Genomic DNA, 26,316 nt, shown 5'->3' with positions numbered 1-26,316 from the left:
AGAACTGGACCAAGACGTACATCTTTAAGCTGTTTGAATGGGGCTTTAGTCCAAATGACGGTTTTCTTTGATTTGCATGAGTTATAAACCCCACCCTTTAACATTTACTTTTATTTTACCTTATTGAGTTAAATAAAATTTAAAAAAAGAACATTTTTCATAATAAGATTTTTTTGAGATGCACTAGTTTGTTTGATTTCTGTTGTCTTCAACATAAGTTAAGCTAAAGGACTGACAGCAACACAAGCATGAACAATAGGAGCCCAAAGGCTTGTTCCTTCTTCTGCACTGTGCACAGTGACGACGATGGACTGCAATGATATTTTTTCACTTTGTTCACAGATTAGGCCCTCATCAACCGGAGGTGGAAACTCATTCTGTGAACCGTTAGTCTGAATGTCTTACCATAATCCTCCTCAAGGTCTCACACTCTGGAAATCTTTCAGTTGCTTTAAAAATGTTGCCAAAAACTGAGCCAAGAGCAAGTGAAAATAGGTCAAATGGTGCGACAAAGAGAGAAAACAGAAGAGTTTGAGGCAGAAAAGATTAAATGTTCAGATTTTTTTGTTTTAAATCTATCCATCTTTAATCCCTTGAGCTTCATGTGATCGAGCTGGGGATTTTACAAATACAGTGCAGACAGCCGGTTCAACACAACCAGACATACAGCACATTAACAGTTGTATCTTTTTATCAGGACTTAGATGAGGGATGTTAACAACCACCTTCATTAGGTCATAAGATTGATTTCATCTCCTTTGTGCTTAAATAAACTGCCTGGTATGGAAATGTGATCAGGGAGACCAATTTTCTTCGACTCAAACTGAAGAGAAAAACGACAACATTTTTCCTGGTAAAACATCTGTACAGCTGTTACCTGGGTGGGTGACTTTGATAACTGTCAAGCTACTGCCAATAGTCTGTTAGAGTGGCTTATTAACCGGATACACAGAGGAACAGCTAGCCTTTGACCACAGGTCCACAGGTTTAAAAAAGAAAGCAGACAAACACACAATAAAATATGTTTCAAAACTGCTGCTTTGTGGCAAAAGTTGTACATGCTGCAGAAAACGGGCTTTTAACTGAGAAGGCGCTTTCATTGCAACAATTTCTGTCCCTTTTGTGCTTTTGCTAAAGTCAAAAACAACATTAGTCATTGACGAGACAGTGGGACCTTGGTCTGTTGCTCTATGTGGAAGCATTGATGATGTTTGACTAAAACCCGCCCCCTGAATGAGAGCTGAGAGCTCTGCAGAGGATCTGGACCTTTAACTTAAACGGCTCAGTGAAGGGGAGAAAACAGGCAGGAGAGCGAGGCAGTGTAACAGAAAGGAGAAGATGTGGGAGGTTTGGAAATCCACAGCAGGCACTTTGCAGCATTTTGACAAACAGCTGAGTGCAATGGAGAAAGCACAGGACAAAATGTTTGCATGTCGGAAAATGGTACGTACTCTTTGGTGTTTGTGGAGGCGTGCGTGTGCAGTATGCATGTGCTTGGCTATTGTAATCCGCATTGCTAATGCTATACTGCACTTAAATCGTTCAAGTTATGTGACCCTGCTGGTGTTTTTAATGAGCTTTGATGTTAGTCGGTAAATGACAGCTTCAGTGTGATTAAATTTTTCATATTTTCCATCTAATTGTTTTCATTTTCTGCAAGTTGTGTTAAGCACAAGGTTATCTCGAAAATACAGATTTTTTTAGCCTTATTCTCTTCAGTAAAACTGTTTAACCTATCGACATGTTTTATACGCATGTAATTAAAATAAAAGTGAATAATGTAATATTTTGTGTTGATGATTCCGGTTTCCGCTGACCTTTGTCATACAGTGTAGTCAGTAACTTGATTTTTCGCCAATCAAGGATGTATGATTTAGTTGTTCCCTTACTTTTTCATTTTGTGAAACGGCACGTGGCTAAAAGAAAACCTGACACTAACCCTGGGCTGGCTGCTCATGATCTGATGGGCATTAAGAGGACAACCACCAGAAAACATCTGACTGTAGAGTCTTTGAAAACGCAAGAGATTATTTTTAGATTTAACTAGAAGTAAGTGGCATTGAGTTTGATGCATCTTAAACAGATGATAACATGCCGACGCACTGTAAACATACAGTAATGTTAAGTGCAGGATGTGCTTTGTAATTTAACACTTTGAATGACAAGACGTTTTTTAAGTGGCTTGGTGTGGCTGTGAGGAGGGACACGTGTTGGATTTCCCCACATTGCAGCCTACTCTCATGTTCATCTCCTCAGTAACAGTGCAATGAGGCATAATTCAAGATTCACTCTCACCTTTGTGCATGTCTGTTTGTCTGTCGGCAGGTCCCCCATATGGGAACATTCATTGGGGTCTACCTGCCCTGCATGCAGAACATTCTGGGGGTGATTCTCTTTCTGCGCCTCACCTGGATTGTCGGCACAGCAGGAATTCTCGGATCTTTCGCCATTGTCTCCATGTGCTGCATCTGCGTGAGTAATTGACAGCTTCAGATGACGAGCTGCTTAATGAGTCTCAAAATGTGGCAGTGCTAAACAAACTGTCCCTCTTGGCCAGCCATCAGTGATGTAGCTGCGATTGAGTGTGAGATTTACGTCACGCCAATCACAGCTCCTCTGAATTTATGGTGTGATGAGCATTAATGTCTTTGTCCGAGTCCCCAAAACGAGCAGAAAACCTTATTTACAACCGCAGCACATACGTCAGTAGCTCCAGATGGCCAGACAGAGAAGTGCCTGTTTCAAAGTTTGAACTTGAATGCTCAGCACTCATGTGATGTGATGCGAACAATCTGCAAACTACAACTCCTTTACATTTTAGACTCACCCTGACACGCTCGTATGCTCCACACCAAAGAGATGACGGGCAATAGAGGTGATGATGCCAGTGGTCTCATTTTTCTTGTGTCTGTGTTTGACACTTAAGGTTCCTCCCCGTTAGTGGGGCAGCATCCTAACAGAAGGGCTCATTCAGTAAAACCTTGGAGAAACCTTCTAGAACAAATCTCCTGGAAACAGAGACTCTCGCCATTTCATCTCTGCAGAAACTACAAAGTTTATTTGCGTTTTTGTATTTTATTTGTTGCTATTTGTAACCAGTTTCACTGCACAGAGCTTGACTGTATGGTGAATGAAATGAATTTTCCAACAGTGTTTGAGTAAAACTCAAACATTGCAGAGTGAGACAATCAAGCTTATTTTTCTTGACTAAGTACAATAAATACAAAATGCACAAATATCGTTAGCTTCATAGCATAAGTGCCTAAGTCATTGACTTAGTCAAATGACTTAGGCACTTATGCTATGAAGCTAACGATATATGACTGTACTTCAGTGTTTCTGATTTTCAGCCTGGCCCTCAGTCACACTCGGTTTGACACTGGTGCTTTCACTGATTCTGCTAAATTTAGGCAACTTTGTGTTTGATGGAGTGGAAACAAAATGCTGGAATGTTTTTTCCACTGGCATATTGCACAAAACAACATGCAGCATGCAGAGTATTTAGTACTCTGCATGCTGCATGTTTCACATTATTGCACTCCTAATTCTAATCAGAGGCTTCAGTGACTGTTTTCAGGCACTTACTGTACTTTGTATTTTATTGACACATTGTACTTCCGCTCAGCTGCAATTCAAAGCACTATTATCTGAGCATGATGCTTGCACCTTGACAACTTAACAAACTTGACAAACACAAGCTGGTCAAAGTTATTTTCATTTATCTTTCTTTCTTTTATGTTGCTTTTACAAACCATCCACTGGTGATCATCTGTCCTGTTTTCTTTTGCTTTTTTCATGCAGACATTGCTCACAGCTATATCAATGAGTGCCATTGCAACAAATGGAGTTGTCCCAGGTACATAATGAATTATTTGATTTGCTTTTACGGTACAAGAGATGTATGCACATGCAGTCTGCAAAAATAGCTGCAATTGTGAGTGAGATTATACAGAGTTTGAATTGAGCTATGATTTGCACAGCATCCAAAATGTTTTTTAAACTTCATCATTGTGTGAGAGCAAGCTAATTCTGCACACTGTGTAGAGCACAACCAATTGTTTGGCATGCCAGTGTTATCAGCCGATATCTGCTATTTGCTGATTGATTGGACACTCTGCATCATCCCTGTTGGCAACACACTTCTTTGTAATACCACAAACACAACAAGCGCTTGATACATACTTACAGTTTATACATTTAGCAGAACACAAACGAGTAAATAACATAAGCATATTTGGCCCTTGTCTGTTATGTTTTGTGTCTGAAAGGGAAAACATAGTTCGATATGTTGGAATATTGGATTTTTAAATCTCAGTAGAATATTCTCAGTAGCTAATATATGAAATCTAATGCAATGCACAAAAGCTGCAAATGGACAGAGCCCAATTTTAAAGGGGACCAATTGTCCTTATTTTACGTTATTTTATGTTATGTAGATGCTGGTAAAATAATCAATGTTTATATCAAATATGGGCAACATTTTCAAACAGCGAGGTCAGTGTTATGCAAGTAATCCCTGTGAGCTAAAAGAAAACATTCTGAAACAGTTTTATGCCCAAACTGGTCTACGAGCACAGGAACAGGCAACTATCAGTTTGTCACCGGAAACTTTATTGGCATTATTTATTTTTTTACATTTGTGTATGTGTAGACATGAAACTAGTAAAATGTATTTTTGTGATCACTTCCTGACAGCCGGTGGCTCGTATTACATGATCTCCAGATCCTTGGGTCCAGAGTTTGGAGGTGCTGTGGGACTTTGTTTGTACCTGGGAACCACCTTCGCTGGATCCTTGTACATTCTTGGAACCATAGAGATTCTTTTGGTTTGTAAACTCTATGTCCTACAAGGAGGCAGCCATGTCAGTGCCCTTCTGATTGCACATTAATCCCTCGATCGATCTGATTTTTCTCTTTGCCATCTACCAGCTCTACATCATTCCACCTGAAAAAGTGGTCAAAGAAACAACGGCCAACGACATGCGAATCTATGGCACCTGCTGCCTGCTCCTGATGGCACTGGTTGTGTTTGTAGGGGTGAAGTAAGTTTCCATTCACCATCTGACACACACAAACAGAAGAACACACCACACAGGCTCACATTTGCCCCTCTCCTTCTGTCTGCAGGTATGTGAACAAGCTGGCTCTGGTGTTTCTGTCCTGTGTGGTTCTGTCTATCATGGCCACTTACGCAGGAGCCATCAAGACGGCCATCAAACCCTCAAACTTTAGGTGAGCGACTAATAACTGAGCAACCGCTTTTTATGAAGTGCTGGCATGTTTTCTCTGACAGTGAAAATCACGTACTGTCAGTGCTTACAGATACATTTTAAGCAGTTTATTGTACTACAGCTGATTTATCCTTTTTTTAAGATAAGGAACTGGATTAGTTTGTTTGTTAGTTTGCAACCACTGCAAAGTTTGTTTTAAGTACTTGGGTAAGTGTATACGTGAGTGTGTGAAGCTGCAAGAAACTTGAAACACCTTTTAGAGTCATTCGGTCAGATAGTCTTTTAAAATGTGTATTTTATTTTCTGATATGATTTGTCTTCATCTGGTAAATAGAAGGGAAAATATGAAAAACAGCTTCTGTCTTTCTGCACACTGTACAGTTCATATGTGGGGGGAGGGAAATGCTGCAGTGATATACAGCTTTTGAAGAGTGGAGATTCAATTCAGTACATGCTTTATATTTATTTTAATAAGGTAGAACCTGAAATCAGATGACCCTGTGAGAAAGCGTTTTGGCAATAGTGGGAAGGAAAAATTCCCTTTTAACAGGAAGAAACCTCTGGCAGAGCCAGGCTCAGGGAGGGGCGGGGCCATCTGCAATGATCAGCTGGGGGCGAGGTTAGGAAGTACAAGAGAGCCAGACTAATTAAGTGTAGAGTGGTGTATAAATACACAATGAAAGTATGAGTGTGAAAATTGGAGTGAAAACTAATAACTGGAGGATTCAGTGTCAAGTGATCCAGCCCTAACTCAAGCAGTATCAAAAAGAAACGTTTGAATCTAATCTTTACGTTAGAGATAGTGTCTGTCTCCTGAATCCAAACTGGGAACTGGTTCCACAGAAGAGGGGCCTGAAAGCTGAAGGCTCAGCGTCCCACTCTATTTTTAAATACCACATGTAAACCTGCAGTCTGAGAACAAAGTGCACTGTTGGGTTGATATGGTACTATGACGTCTTTAAGATAAGACGGTGCCTGATTATTCAAGACCTCGTAAGAGAGCAGAAGGATTTTAAATGTAATTCTAGATTTAACTGGGAGCCAATGAAAAGAAGCCAATATGGGAGAAACTGGAGACTTCAGGGAGTTTTAGGAAAACCTTAAAATAACGTCTTAGAGTAACTGTATGAGATCTGTTTAACTTGCACAAAAGTAGAATTGTAGTTTCTAGTCTCTTTCAGCTGGTTTTCTTTGCTTTTTGTTAGATACTAAATGTCTTAAATGTAAATACCAACTAAATTCTCTAATATTTAATACTTTTTTCTCTCCTTTTATTGATGTTATTGTTATTATTATTTTATTACTATCACTGCTATTTTCTGTTGTTTTCTTCTCAATATAACTGCACTCTCTATATGCTCATGTAAAGCTGAGGAGCACGAGCCAAAGAATGTCATTATGGATAAATGTGGCTACACTGTTTATCTGTACATGACAATAAAGCTTGAAACTACTATTAAAAAAAGATCGTATGTATTAGCATGGGCATTTGAAATTTACATAAGACATCCAAGAGACTGCGACTGTAACAAAGTGTAAAGTTGGAAGGGATCTTGAATACCTTGGCACCGTTACTTCTGGTGTCCTTTACTCAGTACTGCACTGAACATCTTCAAATTCTGACACCAATATGTATCTGTAAAGCCAGCACCTGTTCCACAGATTTAGACCGTGTCCCTCGGGACGTCCTGTGGGGGGTTCTCCAGGATTATGGGGTGTTTGGCCCATTGATCCTTATACAACTGTGGCAAGAGCTTGGTCCGCGTAGCCGGCAATAAGTCGGACTTGTTCCCGGTGGGTGATGGGCTCCGCCAGGGCAGCCCTTTGTCACCGATTCTGTTCATAATTTTTATGGACAGAATTTCTAGGCACAGCCAAGTGGTGGTCTCAGAATTTCATCTCTGCTTTTCGCGGATGATGTGGTTCTGTTGGCTTCATCAGGTGATGGCCTCCAGTTTGCTTTGGAGCAGTTCGCAGCCTAGTGTGAATCAGCACCTCCAAATCTGAGATCACGGTTCTCAGCCGGTAGAGGCTGGGCGTCTCTGCTTAGGCTGCTGCCCCCGCGACCCAGCGGAAGACGATGGATGGGTGGATTTTAGATTGTCGCCCTCGTCACATGCACATGGATGAATCTAATCTGACAATAAGAAATAATAAGTAGACACACGTTTGTCGTGCGTGAGGAGGGGGGGCTGTGTCTGCAACAATTTATGAAATGCTTGATCTCATTTTTCTCCTCTAGTGTCTGTCTGTTGGGGAACCGCACTCTGAAGAATGAAATGTTTGAAAAGTGCGCAAAAACAGATGTGGAGCTCTGGAACCTTTTTTGTGACAGTCCATATCTCAACGCAACCTGTGACGAGTACTTCGCCTTAAACAACCTGACCGAGATCCAGGCCACACCGGGAGTCCTGGGGGAAGTCATCAACGGTGCGTCACCGTCAAGCAAAAATCCACTGAGAGTTCCTCCTGTCAGTCTTTTTTTTCTGCAGTAAATTCTGATCATGCAGCCTGTGCTTGTCTTTCCTTTAGACAACTTGTGGGGCAATTATGGCCCAGACAACATGGTGATAGAGAGGAAAAACCTGTCTTCTGTACCAGCCGAGGCCAACAACGACAAACTTAAGAACTACGTCTTCAACGATTGGGCCACCTACTTCACTCTGCTGGTGGGAATATACTTCCCCTCTGTCACAGGTAGATGATTTATTGTGGTCACATTATACAAAGATGAGAAATCATTTAGGATAAACGTTTCAAGGGACTTGAGCGTGAGGAATTATAGTTTTAATGCGTTTACATGAGTAAAGTTTGTGTTGCGTTTCAGGTATAATGGCTGGTTCTAACAGGTCAGGTGATCTCAGAGACGCCCAGAGATCCATCCCAATAGGAACCATACTGGCTATTCTCACCACATCCTTCATCTGTATCCTCGAGATCCTGAATGTGTCGATTGTGTCTGTGGAACTGCTGCAGGAACACCCAGAAACTCTTTCACTGCTGCTGGTTCCCCAAGGAGCAAATCCAGAAAAGGCCCTTCTGGAGTCTTGTGGTTCTTGATCCTCCCAGACCTGAAAGACCAGTGAGGGAAAGTTGGACATCAGGTGTGGCAGTGCAAGACTCTCTTGGTGTTCCTAAGGGTTAATTGCTTGTTCACACGAGTGTTCAAGTGTAAAGGCACGCTTGAGGTTTGGTTTGGGGGGACACCACTTCTTGTCTTCTTGGTCTCATTTTTAGCTGAGATTAAGAAGTCGTTTAAAGTAAATCCACTGTTTCCACTAATAATCCCTGTTGGTCAGCATTAGGGAACCTATTTATCTCGAGGTGCAGTGGAGACGGAGGTGACACTGTTACTACGTTACAAGAGCAGCTGAAGAAACTGAAACACTAGTGTCTGAGGAGAAAGGCAGAAAGCCCGGTTTCCTCAGGTGTGATGATAACTGAGATGTAATGGGTCATGCACTATGACTTATTACTTTGACTAAAAAGTTGAGAAAGGTTTGACATCCAGCGAGGATCCAAACATCTCTTACTTTCATTATTATTCATTATTTTCATATATTTACTGTTTTTTAGATTTCTTTTGTTTCCACGTTGTTCTCTGTTTTATTCTGTAAGCACTTTTTGTTGACTTTATAATTACTTATTTGTTTCCATTAGTTGTCTTAACGGCTTACGCAATTCAGGGCGTTCTTTGTCTTCTTATTATCATTACTAATATTAAACGAATTGAGGGAAGAAAATGTTGATGATTCCCAGATTCACGCTGCTTCTAAATGAGGTGATATTTATGCACCAGCTGTGGGTGAAGAGCAGCAGATTGATATTGTCACAGGCTGTTGATGTAAATTGTCCCAGTGTTTTCATCTTAACTTCCTGGTCAGATATCTCCTTTGTGGTCTTGTTTGGAGCCTGTATTGAAGGAGTGGTCCTGAGAGACAAGTAAGAATGTTTAAATGTTTGGAAAAGCAGGTGCTTTGTTTTTTCAGAACGTCTCATAATGCATTTTTATCATTGCGATTGCTGTTTAATAAAGCGTATGTATGCTTCAGGTTTGGTTTCTCAGTAAAGACGAAACCTGTCATCAGCATTCTGGCCTGGCCATCACCGTGGGTGATTGTGATTGGCTCATTTTTTTCCTGCTGCGGGGCGGGACTGCAAAGCCTTACAGGTGCCCCCCGGCTGTTGCAGGCCATTGCTCGCGACGGCATCATTCCTTTCTTACAGGTTAGTGGAAGATCACCTCTTTTGAAAAACACCTATTCCTTTTTCATTTTTATCTTGAAAGTGCACACGCAGCTTCCTTTCGTGCTTCATTATTGTGCTTTTTTACCGTTTAAAAGCCAACGGCAGAGGTAGTCATAACTTATGAATGTGTACTGTAAAAATGTTTGGTCTACTTTCTCATTTTTAAATGATTGTTTAAAAGATTTCCTTCTTTTTCACAAAGTCTTCTGAACTGATTGTTTCATTCATAAATTGTTAAAGGACTGGTTACATTATACCCGTCGCAGCTTCCCAGAGTTTTAAGGAAGCATGTTTGGGTTGTGTATTTAATCTGTTTCATTTTATGTTTTTCTCAAAATGTTTTTTCAGTTTCTAACCTAATAAATGAGAGAAAAGCTGCAAATTCTCACACAGGAGTTAAGATAAGATAAGATAAGATAACCTTTATTAGTCCCACACGTGGGAAATTTGTTTTGTCACAGCAGGAAGTGGACAGTGCAAAAGTTATGAGGCAAAAATTAGAATACAATAAGAATAAATACAGTACACAGCTGTACAGAATAGAATAAAATAAAATACTATATACAATAAGATAAAAATAGAATACAAATACAAATACTATATACAACTGAGTAAAAATACAACGATGACAGAAAGGATTATTGCACTTAGTATTATTGCATATGTATGGATGTGTGTGCTTGATCAGTTAAAGTCTTTATTATGGAGTCTGACAGCAGTGGGGAGGAAAGACCTGCGAAATCTCTCCGTCCCACACCGTGGGTGCCGCAGTCTCCCACTGAAGGAGCTGCTCAGTGCTGTCACAGTCTGCTGCATGGGGTGGGAGACGTTGTCCAACAGGGATGACAGCTAAGCCGCCGTTCTCCTGTCACTCACCACCTCCACTGGGTCCAGAGGGCATCCTAGAACAGAGCTGGCCCTTCGGATCACCCTGTTCAGTCTCTTCCTGTCCCCAGCAGAGATGCTGCCGCCCCAGCAGACCACACCATAAAAGATAGCAGAAGCCACCACAGAGTCATAGAAGGTCTTCAGGAGTGGGCCCTCCACTCCAAACGACCTGAGTCTCCGCAGCAGGTACAGCCTGCTCTGCCCTTTCCTGTAGAGGGCGTCTGAGTTATGAGTCCAGTCCAGTCTATTGTTCAGATGAACACCAAGGTACCTGTAGCTGTCCACAGCCTCAATGTCCATACCTTGGATGTTCAGTGGTTGCAGTGGAGAATGCTTGTGCCTGCGGAAGTCTACCACCAGCTCCTTGGTTTTACTGGCGTTGATCTGGAGGTAGTTCAGCTGGCACCAGTCCACAAAGTCTTGAGTCAGTCCTCTGTACTCCTTGTCGTCCCCATCAGTGATGAGGCCGACTATTGCAGAGTCATCAGAGAACTTCTGCAGGAAGCACTGGGTGGAATTGTGGGAGAAGTCTGCAGTGTAGATGGTGAAGAGGAACGGAGCCAGAACCGTTCCCTGTGGGGCCCCCGTACTGCAGACGACCCTGTCCGACACACAGCCCTGAGTCCTCACATACTGTGGTCGGTCGGTGAGGTAGTCCAGGATCCATGTAGTGAGGTGATGGTCCACTCCAGAGTTCACCAGCTTGTCCTTTAGAACCGAGGGAAGAATGGTGTTGAAGGCACTGGAGAAATCAAAGAACATGATTCTCACAGTGCTTCCAGCGGTCTCCAGGTGAGCGAGGGAACGATGTAGGAGGTGAATGACGGCATCATCCGCTCCAATGCCAGGCTGGTAGGCAAACTGAAGTGGGTCCAGTGATGAGCTTATTAGGCGCCGAAGCTGAGCCAGGACCAACCGCTCCAGGGTCTTCATCAGGTGGGATGTCAGAGCCACCGGCCTGTAGCTGTTGAGGTCCTTGGGGCGTGAAGTCTTTGGCACTGGTACAACACAGGAGGTTTTCCAGAGCTGTGGGACTCTTCCCAACCTCAGGCTCAGGTTGAAGAGGTGCTCCATCACCCCACACAGTTGGTCCGCGCAGGACCTGACGACCCTCGAGCTGATGCCATCTGGACCCGCTGCCTTCTTGCCATTAATCCTCCTCAGTTCTCTCCTAACCTGGGTGGTTGAGAGAGACAGGCTGGAGCCTTGTGTTGAGTGTGTATTGGATGCTGTTGTTGGGGGTGGGGGGGAGTGAGCAGGGTGAATAGAGGAGGTGTGAAGTGTCAGAGGTGGAACAGCAGCAGTGGGGGTGGGTGAGTCTGCAGCCGATGTTGTAGACTGTCTCATGGTTGAATCAAATCTGTTGAAGAAATGATTCAGTTCATTTGCCCACCTCACATCCCTCCCAGGCAGAGAGTTCTGCTGTTTGTGGCCCGAGATGGTTCTGAGACCTCTCCAGACTTCACCAACGTTGTTTTGTTGAAGCTGGTTCTCCATCTTCTGCCTGTAGCTGTCCTTCCCATTCCTTATCAGTCCCCTCAGCTCTCTCTGCACCCTTTTCAACTCCTCTTTGTCTTTGGATTTGAAGGCCCTCCTCTTCTGCTTGAGGACGGTTTTAATTTCTGGGGTAATCCAAGGTTTGTTGTTGGAGAAACACCGTACAGTCCTGGTAGGTACAGTGTTATCCACACAGAAGTTTATATAGTCAGTAATGCATGTAGTAAGGCTGTCGATGTCCTCACCGTGGTCATCACAAATCACCCCCCACACAGTCGACTCAAAACAATCCTTAAGAGCCTCCTCGCTCTCCTCTGACCATCTCTGTACTGTGCGGGTGGCTGGTGGCTCCCTGCGCACTAAGGGCTCATACACAGGGACAAGGTGCACCAGGTTGTGATCAGATCTGCCCAGGGGAGGGAGAGGTGATGAACTGTATGCCTCTTCTGCATTGGCATACAGTAAGTCCAGTGTTTTATTGACTCTGGTTGGGCAGGTCACATACTGGGTGAAGGTGGGCAGTGTGGAGTCCAGTGAGGCATGATTGAAGTCCCCTGATATTATGAGAAGGGCTCTCGGTGATTGTGTTTGCAGTCTGCTGACCACAGAGTGGAGAGAGTCACAGGCTGCATCCGCGTTGGCCGAGGGGGGGACATACGCGTTAGAAAGGCGTGCCGTTTTGACCTTGATAAAAATAAGTACTACATCAAACCTCTGTCCTTTGGATCTCTCTTTCTCAGGTCTTTGGTCATGGGAAGGCTAACGGTGAGCCCACCTGGGCTCTGCTGCTGACTGTCGGGATCTGCGAGATAGGAATCCTTATTGCCTCTCTGGATCATGTAGCCCCCATCCTCTCCATGTATGTGCTTTTTTCCCTCTTTTTGTCACTGAATTTGTTAATGTCTTTACATTTCATACTAATCACTGGTCTTCTCAGGTTTTTCCTCATGTGCTATCTGTTTGTCAACCTGGCCTGTGCTGTCCAGACTTTGCTCTGCACCCCCAATTGGAGACCTCGCTTTAAGTTCTATCACTGGTAAGAGCATGTCCTAGAAAACTCTCTTATCTCTGAGTGTAACAGTAATGATGACACTGCTTGTTTCCTGTAGGACTCTGTCCTTCTTAGGGATGAGTCTTTGTCTCTCCCTCATGTTCATCTCCTCCTGGATCTACGCTCTGGTCGTCATAGTGATAGCCGGCTGTATCTACAAATACATTGAATACAAAGGGTAAGTTTCAGGTGATGAGATCAATTCAGCGTTTAAACCAGGTGCAGGCAAGAAGGTATGGTCAGAAACAAACTGATACACAACAATCGTTTTAGGGCGGCTGAGCTTTTCAAAAGTAAAGAGAGGCTAAGGTTTGCCAGTCTTCAAAGAACTGTGACAAATTGACAAAATGTGGAACAATTTCAGAAATGCAAACTATCTTATCATACACAGTACATGATATCATTAAAAGATTCAGAGAATCTGGATATCTGTGTGCACAAGACAAGGCCAAAAAGGGTCTGAGTTGGCACTGCATGAAAAACAGACAATATTATGTCACTGAAAAGCAGCGCATGGGCTCAGGAACCGTTCCAGAAAACATTTCTGTCAACACAGTTTGCTGTGCCATCCACAAATGCAGGTTAAAGCTCTTTCTTGCAAAGAATATGACCGATAACCGCCATGTTCACTGGGCCAAATATAAAATCTTCTGTGGCCAGATGAATAAAAATATTAAAATTGAAAAACACGGGCGCTGTACTCGCCGATTTAAAGAGGAGAGGAATGAGCTGGCCTGTTATCAGCACTCTTTTCAAAAGCCTGCATCTCTAATGTTATGCAGATGCATTAGTGTGCAAGGAATTGGCAGCTTACACAACTGGAAGGATGCCATCAGGTGGTGAAAAGGTTTCTACAAGTTTTAGAGCCACATACGCTCCCATCCCAACAACACCTTTTTCTGAAAATCAAAATGAGTTCTTGTTTGTTGAGATGTAGTAAAACAGTTTTAATGGTGGTGCAGGGCAGTGAAGGAGTGGGGAGATGGAATCAGAGGTCTGTCCTTAAATGCCGCACGCTACGCTCTCATCCGGCTAGAGGAGGCACCGCTACACACCAAAAACTGGAGGTGAGTGCAAAAACACTTCTCTCACAATAGAGTATTTTAATTAGAGGCAACAAATAATGATTGGTCTATATTTAATCACTTAGAAATCACAAACACGTTCTTCTTAAACTCAGAGATTGGCAGAGAAATCTGCTGCTCTACATTTAATCTACTGAATATTCAGATTTGGGCTGTTGAACAAATGTTGAACAATATGACATCACCTTTACCTCGGCACAGTTATTTTTCTGAATCTGATTTCAAATCTTGAACAGTTAAGCTGCAGCCTCATTGTCACTGACAGTCATTACATTTTTTATCATCTTGTCCTCTAAAGAACTACAGTTGTCTGCAGACAGACTGTCATTCATTCAGAAAAATTACTTTGATTGTTTTTCGGTTGTTTGCTGCTAGACGTTTGTATTTTTGGCTCTGTCTTCAGGCCTCAGCTGCTGGTGTTGTGTAAACTGAACTCAGACCTGGAGGTGACACACCCTCGTCTCCTGTCCTTCGCCACGCAGCTCAAAGCGGGGAAGGGGCTGACCATCGTCTGCTCCGTCCTGGAGGGGACATACATGACCCGAGGGGATGAGGCCAAGAAAGGAGAGCAGGTTTCTCAGTTTGTTCAGTCGTTCGCTCTCATCGGCTAGCCATGACTTCACTGTACATGCTAATGTTTGCGTTTAACCTTCTTCCATGTGTCTCTTACTTTTGTAATTACGTTTGTTTTCCTGCTCTATATGTTCGCTCGAATATGAACCAACATGTTGCCGAAGCTGTGAATGAATCAAAATATTGCACACCACTCAGCACCTAAAACGGTTCCTTTCTTTTCCTTGCTTGCTTCCGGCAGAACTTGAAAGCAGCCATGGCTGCGGAGAAGACAAAGGGTTTCTCTCACGTCGTGGTGTCGTCCAGCCTGCGAGATGGTTTCTCCATACTCATTCAGTCAGCTGGACTGGGGGGAATGAAGCACAATGCCGTGCTGATGGCCTGGCCAACAGGCTGGAAACAGGACCGGGACTCCTCCGTAAGGAGAAACTTTATAGGTAAACTCAACAGAAGGGTTTTGTGTGACAACACTGCAATACTGAGAAAATTACAAAAGGCTTTCTGATGAGGCAACATGTCAAAAGGCTTCAAAAGCTGTAATAACTGAGATCAATCATTTGCTAATCCATAACTACTTAAATACTGTGGACAACAATTTACAGAACTGCATTTCTTTTAATGAGCCCTTCACTTCACTAAGAGGACAAAACCCGTCCTTAATGGCGTGCTAACGTTACAACATTCTTATTGTAAAGAAATAGAAAAGATGTCATTACAAAAATATTAATGCCAAAAATATCAGCATTTGACATTTACTGTATTGTTTTTTACATTTCTTCTATTATGACCACATAGACATGTAATCACACATTACCGAGTAGATTACAGATGTTTTTAGTCCAGATGTCCTGCAGATGCAGATGACAAATTAAGCGATAGTCACAAGTATTGTTGCGCGCCAGGATTTTATGGTTTTACAGATTTACGGTGGCCCTGAGAGTTCAAATGGACTGCAGTTTAAGAAAAACCCCAACAAATAGAAAAATGCTGCAAAAGTACTTCACATGTTTGGGTGTGTGTCACTTCCACAGCTGCTTCGTCACAGTAATGTGTTCCCAAAAACACTTCTGTGTGTTGTGAGATTTTGGTTTTTCTACTTCCTTTGTGTTTTATTTCTCTTCTTTTTCTTCCATGTTTTATGTGCCTTTGCTGCATTTTTCTGTTTGCTGGTGTTTTCATAATTTCCGGTGTTTAGGGCCGCCATATTTACGCACAAGGTTAGAGATTTTGGACGGGGCTCAGGAACATCTTTTTTCTCTCCCTGCAGAAACCGTTAGAGAGACGACTTCGGCACATCAGGCTCTGCTCGTAGCCAAGAACATCGACCATTTCCCTGCTAACCAGGAGCGTCTGAAGGAGGGCACCGTTGATGTGTGGTGGATCGTACATGATGGTGGACTGCTCATGCTTCTGCCTTTCTTACTTAGTCAGCACAAGGTGTGTCTTTGTTTGTGTTGCCTAAATTATCTTTTTACTTTAAGATTCTTTAGTTGAATTTAAATATGAACCGTTCAAGAAAAAACAAGGACTCCAAAGTAAGATAAAAATCAATAATTATATAAATTGCCACAGTAAGCAGGATGAATAGAGTGCATTTATATACACCGTTAAAATTTGTCTCAATGTTCTCACCGTTAGCATTGTGGCTGCTGTCTTCCAGCCAGAAGTTTCCTTTTGAAATGAGTGTGTGCTAACTTACTGGCTAATACTAGCAAGCTTCGTTATCAAGCTGCTTCCATATCTGCTAATTAATGCTAAGCAACATACAAATGCAAAAAGTGCCCTCACTAGACTTTTGTACATCCTTCATCACACAGCAGCGATACCAAGTGTTCTGAACATCACAAATAAAGTCTTGAGTTCAGTTCTTGAGGAAGCTGAACCTGTCAATCAAAACGGCCACACCCCTGACTTTAAGCCATAGGAATGCCCAAAAGGGGGAAATCTTACAAACACATCACCACATGCATGTTGTTGTGAATGTGTTTTGTTATTTATGGAGACCAAAACCATGTTGGTACCAGGCTGTAAACATGTAAGTTACAAGGCTAAAGTTTGCACTTTAACATGAGAGTTAAAAAGATCATGATCAAGTCGCTTTTGGAATCAGCCTCAAGTAGTCATGTGGGGAACTGCGCCTCGAAGGTGGCTGCATTTCTCAGTCCCGTAGGTTCTGACTTGACAATTACCATATGGGACTACATTTAATCAACTTCAACCAAAATTAAAATTACTCTTCTTTTAACCTTTAAACATTTTCCCCAAAGATTTGTAGTAAATAGCCGTTGACCTGTTTGCAAATCAAGATCTTTTGCTAACAGCTTCTAATGCGGGGGGTGGGCAATCCCAGGCCTCGAGGGCCGGTGTCCTGAAGGTTTTAGATCTCACCTTGGGTCAACACACCTGAATCACATGATTAGTTCGTTACCAGGCCTCTGGAGAACTTCAGAACATGTTGAGGAGCTAATTTATCCATTTAAATCAGCTGTGTTGGTTCAAGGACACATCTAAAACCTGCAGGGACACCGGCCCTCGGGGCCTGGAGTTGCCCACCCCTGTTCTAATGTCACACAGTTTAATATTGATGCAGAGCCTGCCGGCCTTCAGTCATAATAAAATAATAAAAGCAGGTCTTTAATCTTTCGTGCTGCACTCAGGTGGCCTATTAATTGAGCTGGATAAAAGATGGGCGTGTTGCTCTGGGTGGTTGGTTATAATAACTTTTTCTGTTTAGGTATGGAGGAAGTGCAAAATGCGAATCTTCACTGTGGCACAGATGGATGACAACTCCATTCAGATGAAGAAAGATCTCCAGATGTTTCTCTACCAACTGCGTCTAAATGCAGTGGTGGAGGTAGTGGAGATGGTGAGACTGTCTACACTTTTAATTCACTTTTAAATCTGCATTAGATTACTTAATATGATAATAGTTCCATACCTACTCATACTGAATTTGCAGATGCTCTCTCTCCCTGTAGCATGACAGTGATATCTCAGCTTTCACCTATGAGAAGACGCTGGTGATGGAGCAGAGATCTCAAATGCTCAAACAGATGCAGCTGTCCCGCACAGAGAGGGAGAGAGAGGTAAATGGACACATACTGGACATCCTTAACGTTTTTCAAATGATTGTAAAGCGATGTATAAGCTGGTTATTTTGGCATATTTTAATGTTTTCCTGCAAGACTTTTATGATGGTCATATGATGGATTTGTTAAAACAAACATATCAACAATAATTAATATTTTTATAATGACAGGATTTAGGAAAAACTGCTTAAATATTAAGGTGTTGCAAAAGTCTTCACGGTCTGTTCTGCTGTTCTTGACCTTTGACCTTTTCCCCCTAATCACTGCGTTGTGAATGGACAATGGGCTCAGATTCAGAGCATCACGGATGTATCGCGTGCCTCCATAAAGAGGAAGAAGTGTTCGAGTGCCGACGCCCCGCCCCTCTACTCTCAGTGCATTCCAGAGGATGAGGTAGCCATGGCAACTAGACCAAACAAACAACCCTGGAGCCGTCGCTCTATCCCATTCATCATCTTTACCATCCTAATCTATTCATAACCGCCGGAATGCTTTAGACAGTGCTCTGAATTAACTCATTTGTTAAGTGTATGCATGAGCTTGTTTCGGCTGTTCACCCTCCAGGATGTTGCTAACAGAGTGTCAGAAACCAAAAACAGCCGCTAGGGGGACACAAAGTCCTCCCTGAGCGGCAGGCACCAAAATATCAGTCATGACTATTTCCTCCCAAATCTTCATCTTTTGATTTGTGCCCATCTTCAGATTTTAAGATGTGGAACTCTCAATGAGCGGTCAGTTGCCTTATACATGTGCAGGTCTGACACAAAGAATAATGTCACTAGTTTTGCATCATGCACCATCATTTTTTCCCCCTATCATGCATGCATTTTTGCACTGGAGAGCTGGAACGACACATTTTACCTATAGGTAAGAGAGCATGTCCAGGGTTCTGCATGAAGCTTATTTGTTTTAACATCGGTCCTGTTTCTTGTCTCTTGCCAAGCGCTTGTACATAGGAGCAGTGATTGTTGAGGTTTTCTCTTTTTCTCTCTTATTGTAATTTTACCGTACAATATAAAGCACCTCGGGCCAGCTATTTTTGTAATTTAGTGCTTTATAGATACAATTTACTACTACAATATAGATTTGTTCAGCACCTTTCAAGAAACTCAACGACACTTTATTAAAACAATAATAAAAAATCTAGAAATTAAAGAAGAGGTGAGTTTTGAAGAACGGATGGGAGTTTTAAAGAAGATATGGAGGTTGGTGCGAGGGACAGAAAAGAGCCCCATGGCTGAGGATCACATCATCCAAGGCTGCATGTATGGGTGGCCAGACAGGTACTGAGGGCCCAGGTCATTAACAGGATTTATAAATGAGCAGAAGCAACTTGTAAATGATGCGTGACGTGACCAGGAGCCAGTTGAGCTTTATGTGGAGTGATATGTTGGGGATCCCAAATGGGACTCCATTGCAGCCAGATAGCGCCAAAGAGTCAGTGAGCGATGACCAAAGTCAAGAGATGTTCATTAGACGAAGAAAAGCTGCTTTGGTGACAGATTTATAATAACCCTGGAATAAAAGTGTAGAACATTATAACATTATAAAGTGCCACAACTGTTGTTGTGATTACGTGCTATATAAAATTGAAATTAAATTGAGTCCAGGGGTTGCTGAGATGGGGGGATCACCCATGTCGATGAAGAGCTCCATTCTTCTGGAGCAGGGTCTTGATGGCCACAAGCAAAAGCACAGTGCTATTGCTTTTGAGCTAGGTAGTTAAAATCCATGTTGTAATTTCATGCAGACGTTTGGTCAAGGAGCTTTGATTGTGGAGAGTTTAGCACTGACAGCTGTGTGTTGTCAGCATAAGAATGGAAACAGAAACCATGGCACCACTGCCCATGAGGGAGCATGTAGATGGTGAAGAGAAGGGGTCCAAGCACAGAGCCTTGAGGCACCCCATGGTTAACTGGAATAGAGGTGGAGCAAGAGTCTCCTAAGGTGACAAGCTGTGTTCAGTTGGAAAAGTAGGACTGAAACTGTGAGAATTCAGTACCAGTGAGGCCAAGAAAGCCAGCCAGAGGTGAGAGAGAAGAATGGTGTGAGAATCAGTGCCAAAGGCTGCAGAAAGGTCCACAGGGTCAGAGTCTGCCCTGTTGGTGATGGGAATCATTGAGGCAGTTTGGAAGCGCGTGCCTAGTCCAAAGGTGTCTGCATGGGGTCCCAGATGCAGGTGGAGACTTGAGTCAAAGAGAACCACTTTTAAAAATGTAAAAACAAGTCCTGCAAAAGAATATGCAGAAGGTTTTGCACATATGAATTTGCAGGTTTTTAATAATTTAGTCATATATAGAAGTGTTCCCATCACATGAGGGAAGCTGAGGCTTTTCTTCATTCATGTGATTCTTTGAGTCTGCATGTACTTTATGCTCTTAAACATATCGCTTGACTGCTGTCATGTCAGACATTTCTTCTCATCATTTTTTCTTTCCATATTAGAATGTCTCCATTTCCTGAAAAGCTGTGGTATTCAGTATCAGCTCTCCTAATGAAAGATTAAGGGTGAAGATCACGGAACTAATAAGACTTTATATCATGTCACCGTCTGTTCAGGCTCAGCTGATTCACGACCGGAACACAGCATCTCATTCTGCAGCGAATGACAAGGCTGCTGGCGCCACTTCTGATCGTGTCCACATGACCTGGACCAAAGACAAACTGCAGAATGAGAGGAACAAACACAAAGAAAACATGGCAGTGAAAGACATGTTCAACATGAAACCGTAAGTAGAGCTAAGTATGCTGCCTCACACTTTTGACACATACATAAACAGAATTTAGAATATATATTGCAAGAAAGTGGCATTGCAAATTTACTCAAAATGTTGCAGGAGGGATTCCTGGAGTGACAGCGTGATGATTTAAATACAATCTCTGAATATTTAGAGGCTATATTTTGCTATTAATGTTGGATGTGTGTCCCCCATCCTCTATCCCCCATCCTCTATCCTCTAGTGAGTGGGAGAATCTGTAAGTAACTTTCACTTCTTGGCTGCATGTGCTTGAACTTTTTCACGTGTGAAATAATCTCTGTTGGCATGCTGGTAGAAAAGCGATTAACTAGTTCATGCATGCATACGTGATGAGACAAAAAGCTCGTGCTTTTATCACAAGGAAACTGCATCCATCTGCATTTGCATCCTTCATTGTCATCCCCAATCTTTTATACTGCACTTGAGTGGACAGATGAATGATAGTATAGCATACTTTAGAAGATGATTGACTGTGTTGCATGATTTTTTGTTAAATTAAAGACCTTGTTAATGTCTCTGGTTAAACATAGCAACCACTCTAATGTGCGGAGGATGCACACAGCGGTGAAACTGAACGAGGTGGTGGTGAAGAAATCCTGTAACTCGGAGCTCGTCTTGCTGAACATGCCGGGCCCACCAAAGAACAAGAAAGGGGATGACAACTGTATCCTTTTTCAAAGTACCAGCAGTATTAAGCCCTTAACTGGATTTTTCTTTCAGTCTGTGAGTTGTTCAGTCATTTAGTCAACCACAGTAGATAAACTGTTTGATATTTAGACACCCACTTTCTTGCTATTAATATGAGATTAGTCATAGCACTTAGAGCAGAGCGATATGACCAAAAATATTTATCAAGCTATACATTTGAAAATTTGCGATAATGATATAACTGACGATATAATTGACACTAGACAAAATACTTTACAACTCCACAACTTTATTAGTGCAAAAATAAGCAGCTGTTTTTTATGTGCATTAAAGTTATATAAAAACGTAACAGTGCAAATTCCTTGCTGATAGTTTAACCAAAAGGCATTTCCAGTGGAAACTGGCCAACATATCCTCAGCATAACCATGTATAATATCCACAAACCTTAAAAAGAGGTTATCCGGTTGTTAAGTCTGACGTCACTAGCCGTGTCTGGACCTAAACTCCGCTGCAGGTCCATATATCAAACGATCACTATGGCATTACTGAGAGTTGAAAAACTATCTAAAGTCTTTCATCTTTAATAAAATGATCAGCGTTCTGCTCTACCAGGTGTAACAATTGAGTTTAACATCCAGGCATCCATGAAAACGGAATTTATGACATTTAACGGAGTTAGAAGTTAGCAGGAAGTTAGCTCGCTAGCTTATATCTAAATACAATATAGCATGTCCTGACTGCGGGGTTTTGGAAACAAATTAAAACGTACAGCTCTGTTATCACTTCCAGCATAAATGAAGACAGAAAACTAAACAGCAGTGACGTTTGTAGGGTTACTGAAGTTGGGCTAGCTGGTATATAATGATGTGCTACGTGACCGCTAGCGACACAGCTATGTTAGCGTAATATAAACAAGCTAACTTTTTTCCACTCGATAAAAGTTACTGTGAGTGTTCTCGGTCAGGAACAAATGTAATCGCATGGCAGGATGCTGTAAAAGGACCAAACTTCAGCCAGGAGAACAACTGAGATAATCCATCCACAATACGAGGTTAGTCATTCATATACTGCTGCATGGGCTGGGCTGTAGTTACATCCTAAGGTTTTAAAAACTGAGCTTAAATAAATGATTAGCGGTAATAAAAGCTGAGGGAGGTCAACAGTGATCACTGACTGTTTTAGGGGCTTTTTGAGATTAAATAGAAGAAAATACAAAACATTAAACATGTTAACAACACAAAAGCCATATTAAACGCAGACTACTTTAGACCCGGAAGTAGGATTCGTCACGTCATCACTTAACGACCAGACACACACACACAATACGGTAATATTATGTTGAAGCACAGTACGTATCACTCTGCGAGACTCCTGCCTGCAAAAGCGGTAATGCTCCGACAATCCATCAAGCGGTGCGGGTTCGTAGCTTAGCAAAATCGTCCTAAAACATTTGACAGATTTTCGAGCGCCACATAAAATCGTTTCGAGGTCAGTAAACACAACCAGAGTTCATACATAAGGCACACGGGATTATAAGGTGCTCTGTCGATTTTCAGAAAAATCAAAGGATTGATTTTAAGTGTGCCGTATTTTCCAAAAAACACGGTAGTAACGATGACCCGCTAGCATGCGCTACCAAAAATAGTGCTTTGTTGTGTATCTGACGGTCGAAAGCTAAACCAGTTCCACACCACTGAAGCTGCAGCATTTTTACCAACCACTTCTGGTTCATCCGCTTCATTCAACGATCCGCTTTCGCCCTCCTCATTCTCCGTCGCCGCCGGCATGCTTTTTCCGCCATGTGCGTATGAAAACATAGGCACACGCGTTTTACCCAAATTCTATCGCGATATTTCAATTTCTTGTCGTTGCCCAACATTATACCGGTATTACCGTGAACGGTATGATATGGCCCAGCCCTAATAGCACTGTCATGTTTGTATGCTAGAGTCAGCTAGCTTAACTAAGCATGGATAGATAGTCAACAATCGTGTCTTCTTCCAAAGGTTAAAAAAATCCTCCTAGAAGCATTTTAAAGCATATTGACTCAGTTAATGTCATTAATTAAACCACACTAAAACTGAACATAAAAACTAAGATGCTATTGTGAAAACGTTTTAATAGGACTCTAAGCAGTCTTATAAAAAACAAAGTAAATCCTTAATGTTTCCATATCTTCGTAACTCCAGGTTGAATTTTGGGTTATTTTTTACATTTTGGACCAATGTTAATTCTTTGCCCCAGTTCTAAGGTAAGTTAAGCTAAGCTATCCAACTATAACAGCAGTTCTATCCAGTCTTTAAGTGACGACGTATGAACCCGGCTTCCGGGTCCAGACTACTTTGCGTTTATTAAGGCTGTTGTGTTTTTAACATGTTTTAATGCTTTGTATCTTGTTTTATTTAATCTGAACAAGCCCCTAAAAGAAATGCAATTGCATTTGTGGAGCATTCATGTTAATTTTTGTTAAGTGGAAAAACATTAGCGTTCATCCTCCAGCTTCACTGTGATAATGTGTTTAGATTATGCTAATGTAGCACATTATAAAACAGCTAGCCCAACTTCAGTAACCCTACAAACATTACTGCTGTTTAGTTTTTCTGTCTTCATTTATGTTGGAAGTGACAGCAGAGCTGTACGTTTAATTTTTTCAGAAATCTCTCATTCAGAACATGCTATATCATGTTTGGGTGGAAACTAGCGAGCTAACTTCCTGCTAACTTCTAACTCCATTAAATTTAATAAATTCTGTTTTCATGGATGCCTGGATGTTAAAATTAATTACTACACCTGGTAAAGCAGCAACGCTGATCATTTTATTAAAGATGAAAGAATTTAGACAGTTTTTAGCTCTCAGTGATGCTGCACTGTTCGTTTGACTTTGGGACCTGAAGTGGAGTTTGGACCTGGAAACTGCTAATGACATCAGACCTAAAAACCCGATACTTAGAATAAAGATATTGAAGTGGCATTTACTGATTCATCCTGGTAAGAAAATAATAAAGCATATTGAGTCTAATAGTAGTGCATAACCCCCTTAACCAGAATGTGTGTCTCAGATATGGAGTTCTTGGAAGTTTTAATGGAAGGTCTAGACCGTGTACTGTTGGTTCGGGGAGGAGGTCGGGAGGTCATTACTATCTACTCCTAGCGCAAAGAGGTTCCTATTTTTTTGGACGTGTACTTTAAACGAACCATGTTTGGACACAAAGGCTTTAAGGTGGGACAGTGACAACAGACTTTGTTTTTTAAGAAGTCCAGTATTTCCAACCTCCTTAGATTACAATAACCTGGATGACTGATGAAGAGAAGAGTGCCACATTTGGACAACAAGGGACTCTGCATACAGCACAGCCTCAGCTTAGTGCAGAGTCTGGAAGTGAAGAGGATTGACTACAGACAGACCACTAGGGGCTCCACCACTCCAACTCCTCCAGATGAAAAAACATGAACTGCAGCTTGTTTTTGTTGCCTTTAGTGCAATCGTTGGTTTCACTGAGACATGCAGATATAGTGGAAACTGTCCTTTTACAGAGTACCCTAAAGATCACAGCAATGGCTTTTATAGGAATACTTTTGCGTTTGGCAATAACATTCAATGATATTTCCTTTGTGATCTTTATTATTTATTTCCGTGCCAGTTGTGACACTTCATTGTAACAAATGTTTTACTTTGGGATGATTAAATGAGTTGAACATGTTTTTTAGCCAATATTGTGAAAGAATATCAAATGTGGAATAATGTGTTGATGACCATGAACAAACGTATGCTGCTCGTAACACACTAGGCCATTACTGTTTTTGTTGCCACAGATGGGAATGTGCCAAGCATAATGAAGATGTAATAGAGTGAAAATGATACAGATGATTTGCTGGTTTCAACGTTTCAGGACATTTTAATTATTGATGAGTTTGACTGAGTTTTTGTATGTTGTCATAATGTTAGTCTGTGAGCTCTTTCCTTAGACGCCACTACAGCTAGTGGCAAAGGATGCAATATGGAGTCTCTATAGTAGTGTTGTTGTTGTTGTTTTCATCATAGGTTAGTACTGATTCATCTCTTTTTAGGATGTTATTTAGCAAAAAACAAATATAACTTAAAGTCTGTATAATAATGAAGTTGTCATGTCTGATTATTTATGGCAATATGTTCTGTGCTAATTTTCTTTGGTAAAGGTAATAAGCATTAAGGTACCAGTACACTATAAAGGGGGGAAAAACAAGGCACAACAATGGATATGGACCTGGACAAAATGATGTGTGACAGCAAAACAACAATAATTAATTTGTGTCTACAGTAAATGTCAAATAGCCTGTGCACCTCTGTGGTGAAAGGAACCGATTGAGATGGTTGGTTTCTTGATGCCTCCAAAGCTGAGGTGTTTTGTACATATCCTACTGACAGGAAACCCCAAACCTAAGACAGACTGGAGGGATTATGCCGCTCGGCTGGCCCTGGAATGCCTCGGTAGGGACCCGGGGACAGCGGCTAGCGAGAGGGAGGAGGGAAGACTTGAAATCTCTGCTTAGACTGCTTGTGACCCTCAAAATGAGCTTATCCTCAATGTGAAGTGTTTGTAAAGACTTGGAAGGAACCTCCCATAACAATCACATAAAACATATCTATAAACACACAGAGACAAAGGGCAGGAAGCAGGAAGACGGTATGTAAAGGAAACGAAACTAAAGTAGTAGTCAGCCAGATATAGACCATTGTGATGTCTCTGATGACATTCTACTCCTCTCAATTTCTGCCTTTTGTTACAAAACACTTGAAATGCGTGCCAACAGTAAATATTTTATCCTCTTCAAAGTTTTATATTATTGTATCAAACTGAGTGGTGGTCTTTAGTCCAAATCTTTATAAACATATGTAAAGGGAAAGTGCTAAAAAAAAAAAATGTCTATGATATACTCAACACTACAAACAGAAAGGAAATTGTCTACCACGTATATTGAATTTAGATGGAAGAAAGAGGCCGGAATAGAGCTGAAGAAGAAGATTGGTCTAATATATGTAAAACTATAGCCACTACTTCCAGCTCCGAACTATGGAGAGAATTCACTTGGAAGAACACTATGAGGTTTTTTATTACACCTAAGATTAAAGAACACCAAAGCAAAAATGTTGACCAAGGGAAATATTGGAGGAGATGTGGATAGACTTCAGCAGGCCACTTCCATATCTTTTGGGAATGTCCTAAAATCTCTCCCTACTGGTCAGCTGTGATTGCACACACTAAACA

The 26,316-nt window shown here is 41.8% G+C and overlaps 1 protein-coding gene across 6 annotated transcripts in view; it reads left to right on the top strand.

The window, feature by feature from the left end:
- LOC146554243 (solute carrier family 12 member 7-like) overlaps positions 1-25,189 on the top strand; it is a 44,447-nt gene extending 19,258 nt beyond the window's left edge. For 2 of the 6 annotated variants that reach the window (XM_085253309.1, XM_085253313.1), the window contains 24 exons: positions 2,326-2,472; positions 3,802-3,856; positions 4,696-4,826; positions 4,930-5,042; positions 5,128-5,232; positions 7,474-7,661; positions 7,764-7,928; positions 8,059-8,157; positions 9,116-9,173; positions 9,284-9,458; positions 12,605-12,723; positions 12,802-12,900; positions 12,974-13,093; positions 13,878-13,982; positions 14,404-14,572; positions 14,815-15,010; positions 15,841-16,010; positions 17,308-17,439; positions 17,552-17,659; positions 17,954-18,055; positions 20,222-20,391; positions 20,624-20,638; positions 20,952-21,085; positions 24,130-25,189. In XM_085253309.1, the coding sequence (XP_085109435.1) occupies positions 2,326-2,472; positions 3,802-3,856; positions 4,696-4,826; positions 4,930-5,042; positions 5,128-5,232; positions 7,474-7,661; positions 7,764-7,928; positions 8,059-8,157; positions 9,116-9,173; positions 9,284-9,458; positions 12,605-12,723; positions 12,802-12,900; positions 12,974-13,093; positions 13,878-13,982; positions 14,404-14,572; positions 14,815-15,010; positions 15,841-16,010; positions 17,308-17,439; positions 17,552-17,659; positions 17,954-18,055; positions 20,222-20,391; positions 20,624-20,638; positions 20,952-21,085; positions 24,130-24,221 (2,967 nt within the window). In that variant the 3' untranslated portion in view covers positions 24,222-25,189. Of the gene's footprint in view, positions 1-1,313; positions 1,444-2,325; positions 2,473-3,801; positions 3,857-4,695; positions 4,827-4,929; positions 5,043-5,127; positions 5,233-7,473; positions 7,662-7,763; positions 7,929-8,058; positions 8,158-9,115; positions 9,174-9,283; positions 9,459-12,604; positions 12,724-12,801; positions 12,901-12,973; positions 13,094-13,877; positions 13,983-14,403; positions 14,573-14,814; positions 15,011-15,840; positions 16,011-17,307; positions 17,440-17,551; positions 17,660-17,953; positions 18,056-20,221; positions 20,392-20,623; positions 20,639-20,951; positions 21,086-24,129 lie in introns of those variants that run through there. The other 4 variants (XM_085253315.1, XM_085253310.1, XM_085253311.1 and 1 more) reach the window with 4 other exon arrangements.
- Positions 25,190-26,316: the final 1,127 nt, after the last annotated feature.

Source organism: Mchenga conophoros, linkage group LG18 (genome assembly GCF_057382185.1).
Source record: "Mchenga conophoros isolate Kocher_MC1m ecotype Shallow Benthic linkage group LG18, M_conophoros_male_GT1.1, whole genome shotgun sequence".
Taxonomy (NCBI): domain Eukaryota; kingdom Metazoa; phylum Chordata; class Actinopteri; order Cichliformes; family Cichlidae; genus Mchenga; species Mchenga conophoros.
Note: the sequence above shows the minus strand (reverse complement) of the source record. Positions and strands in the feature narration are given on the sequence as shown.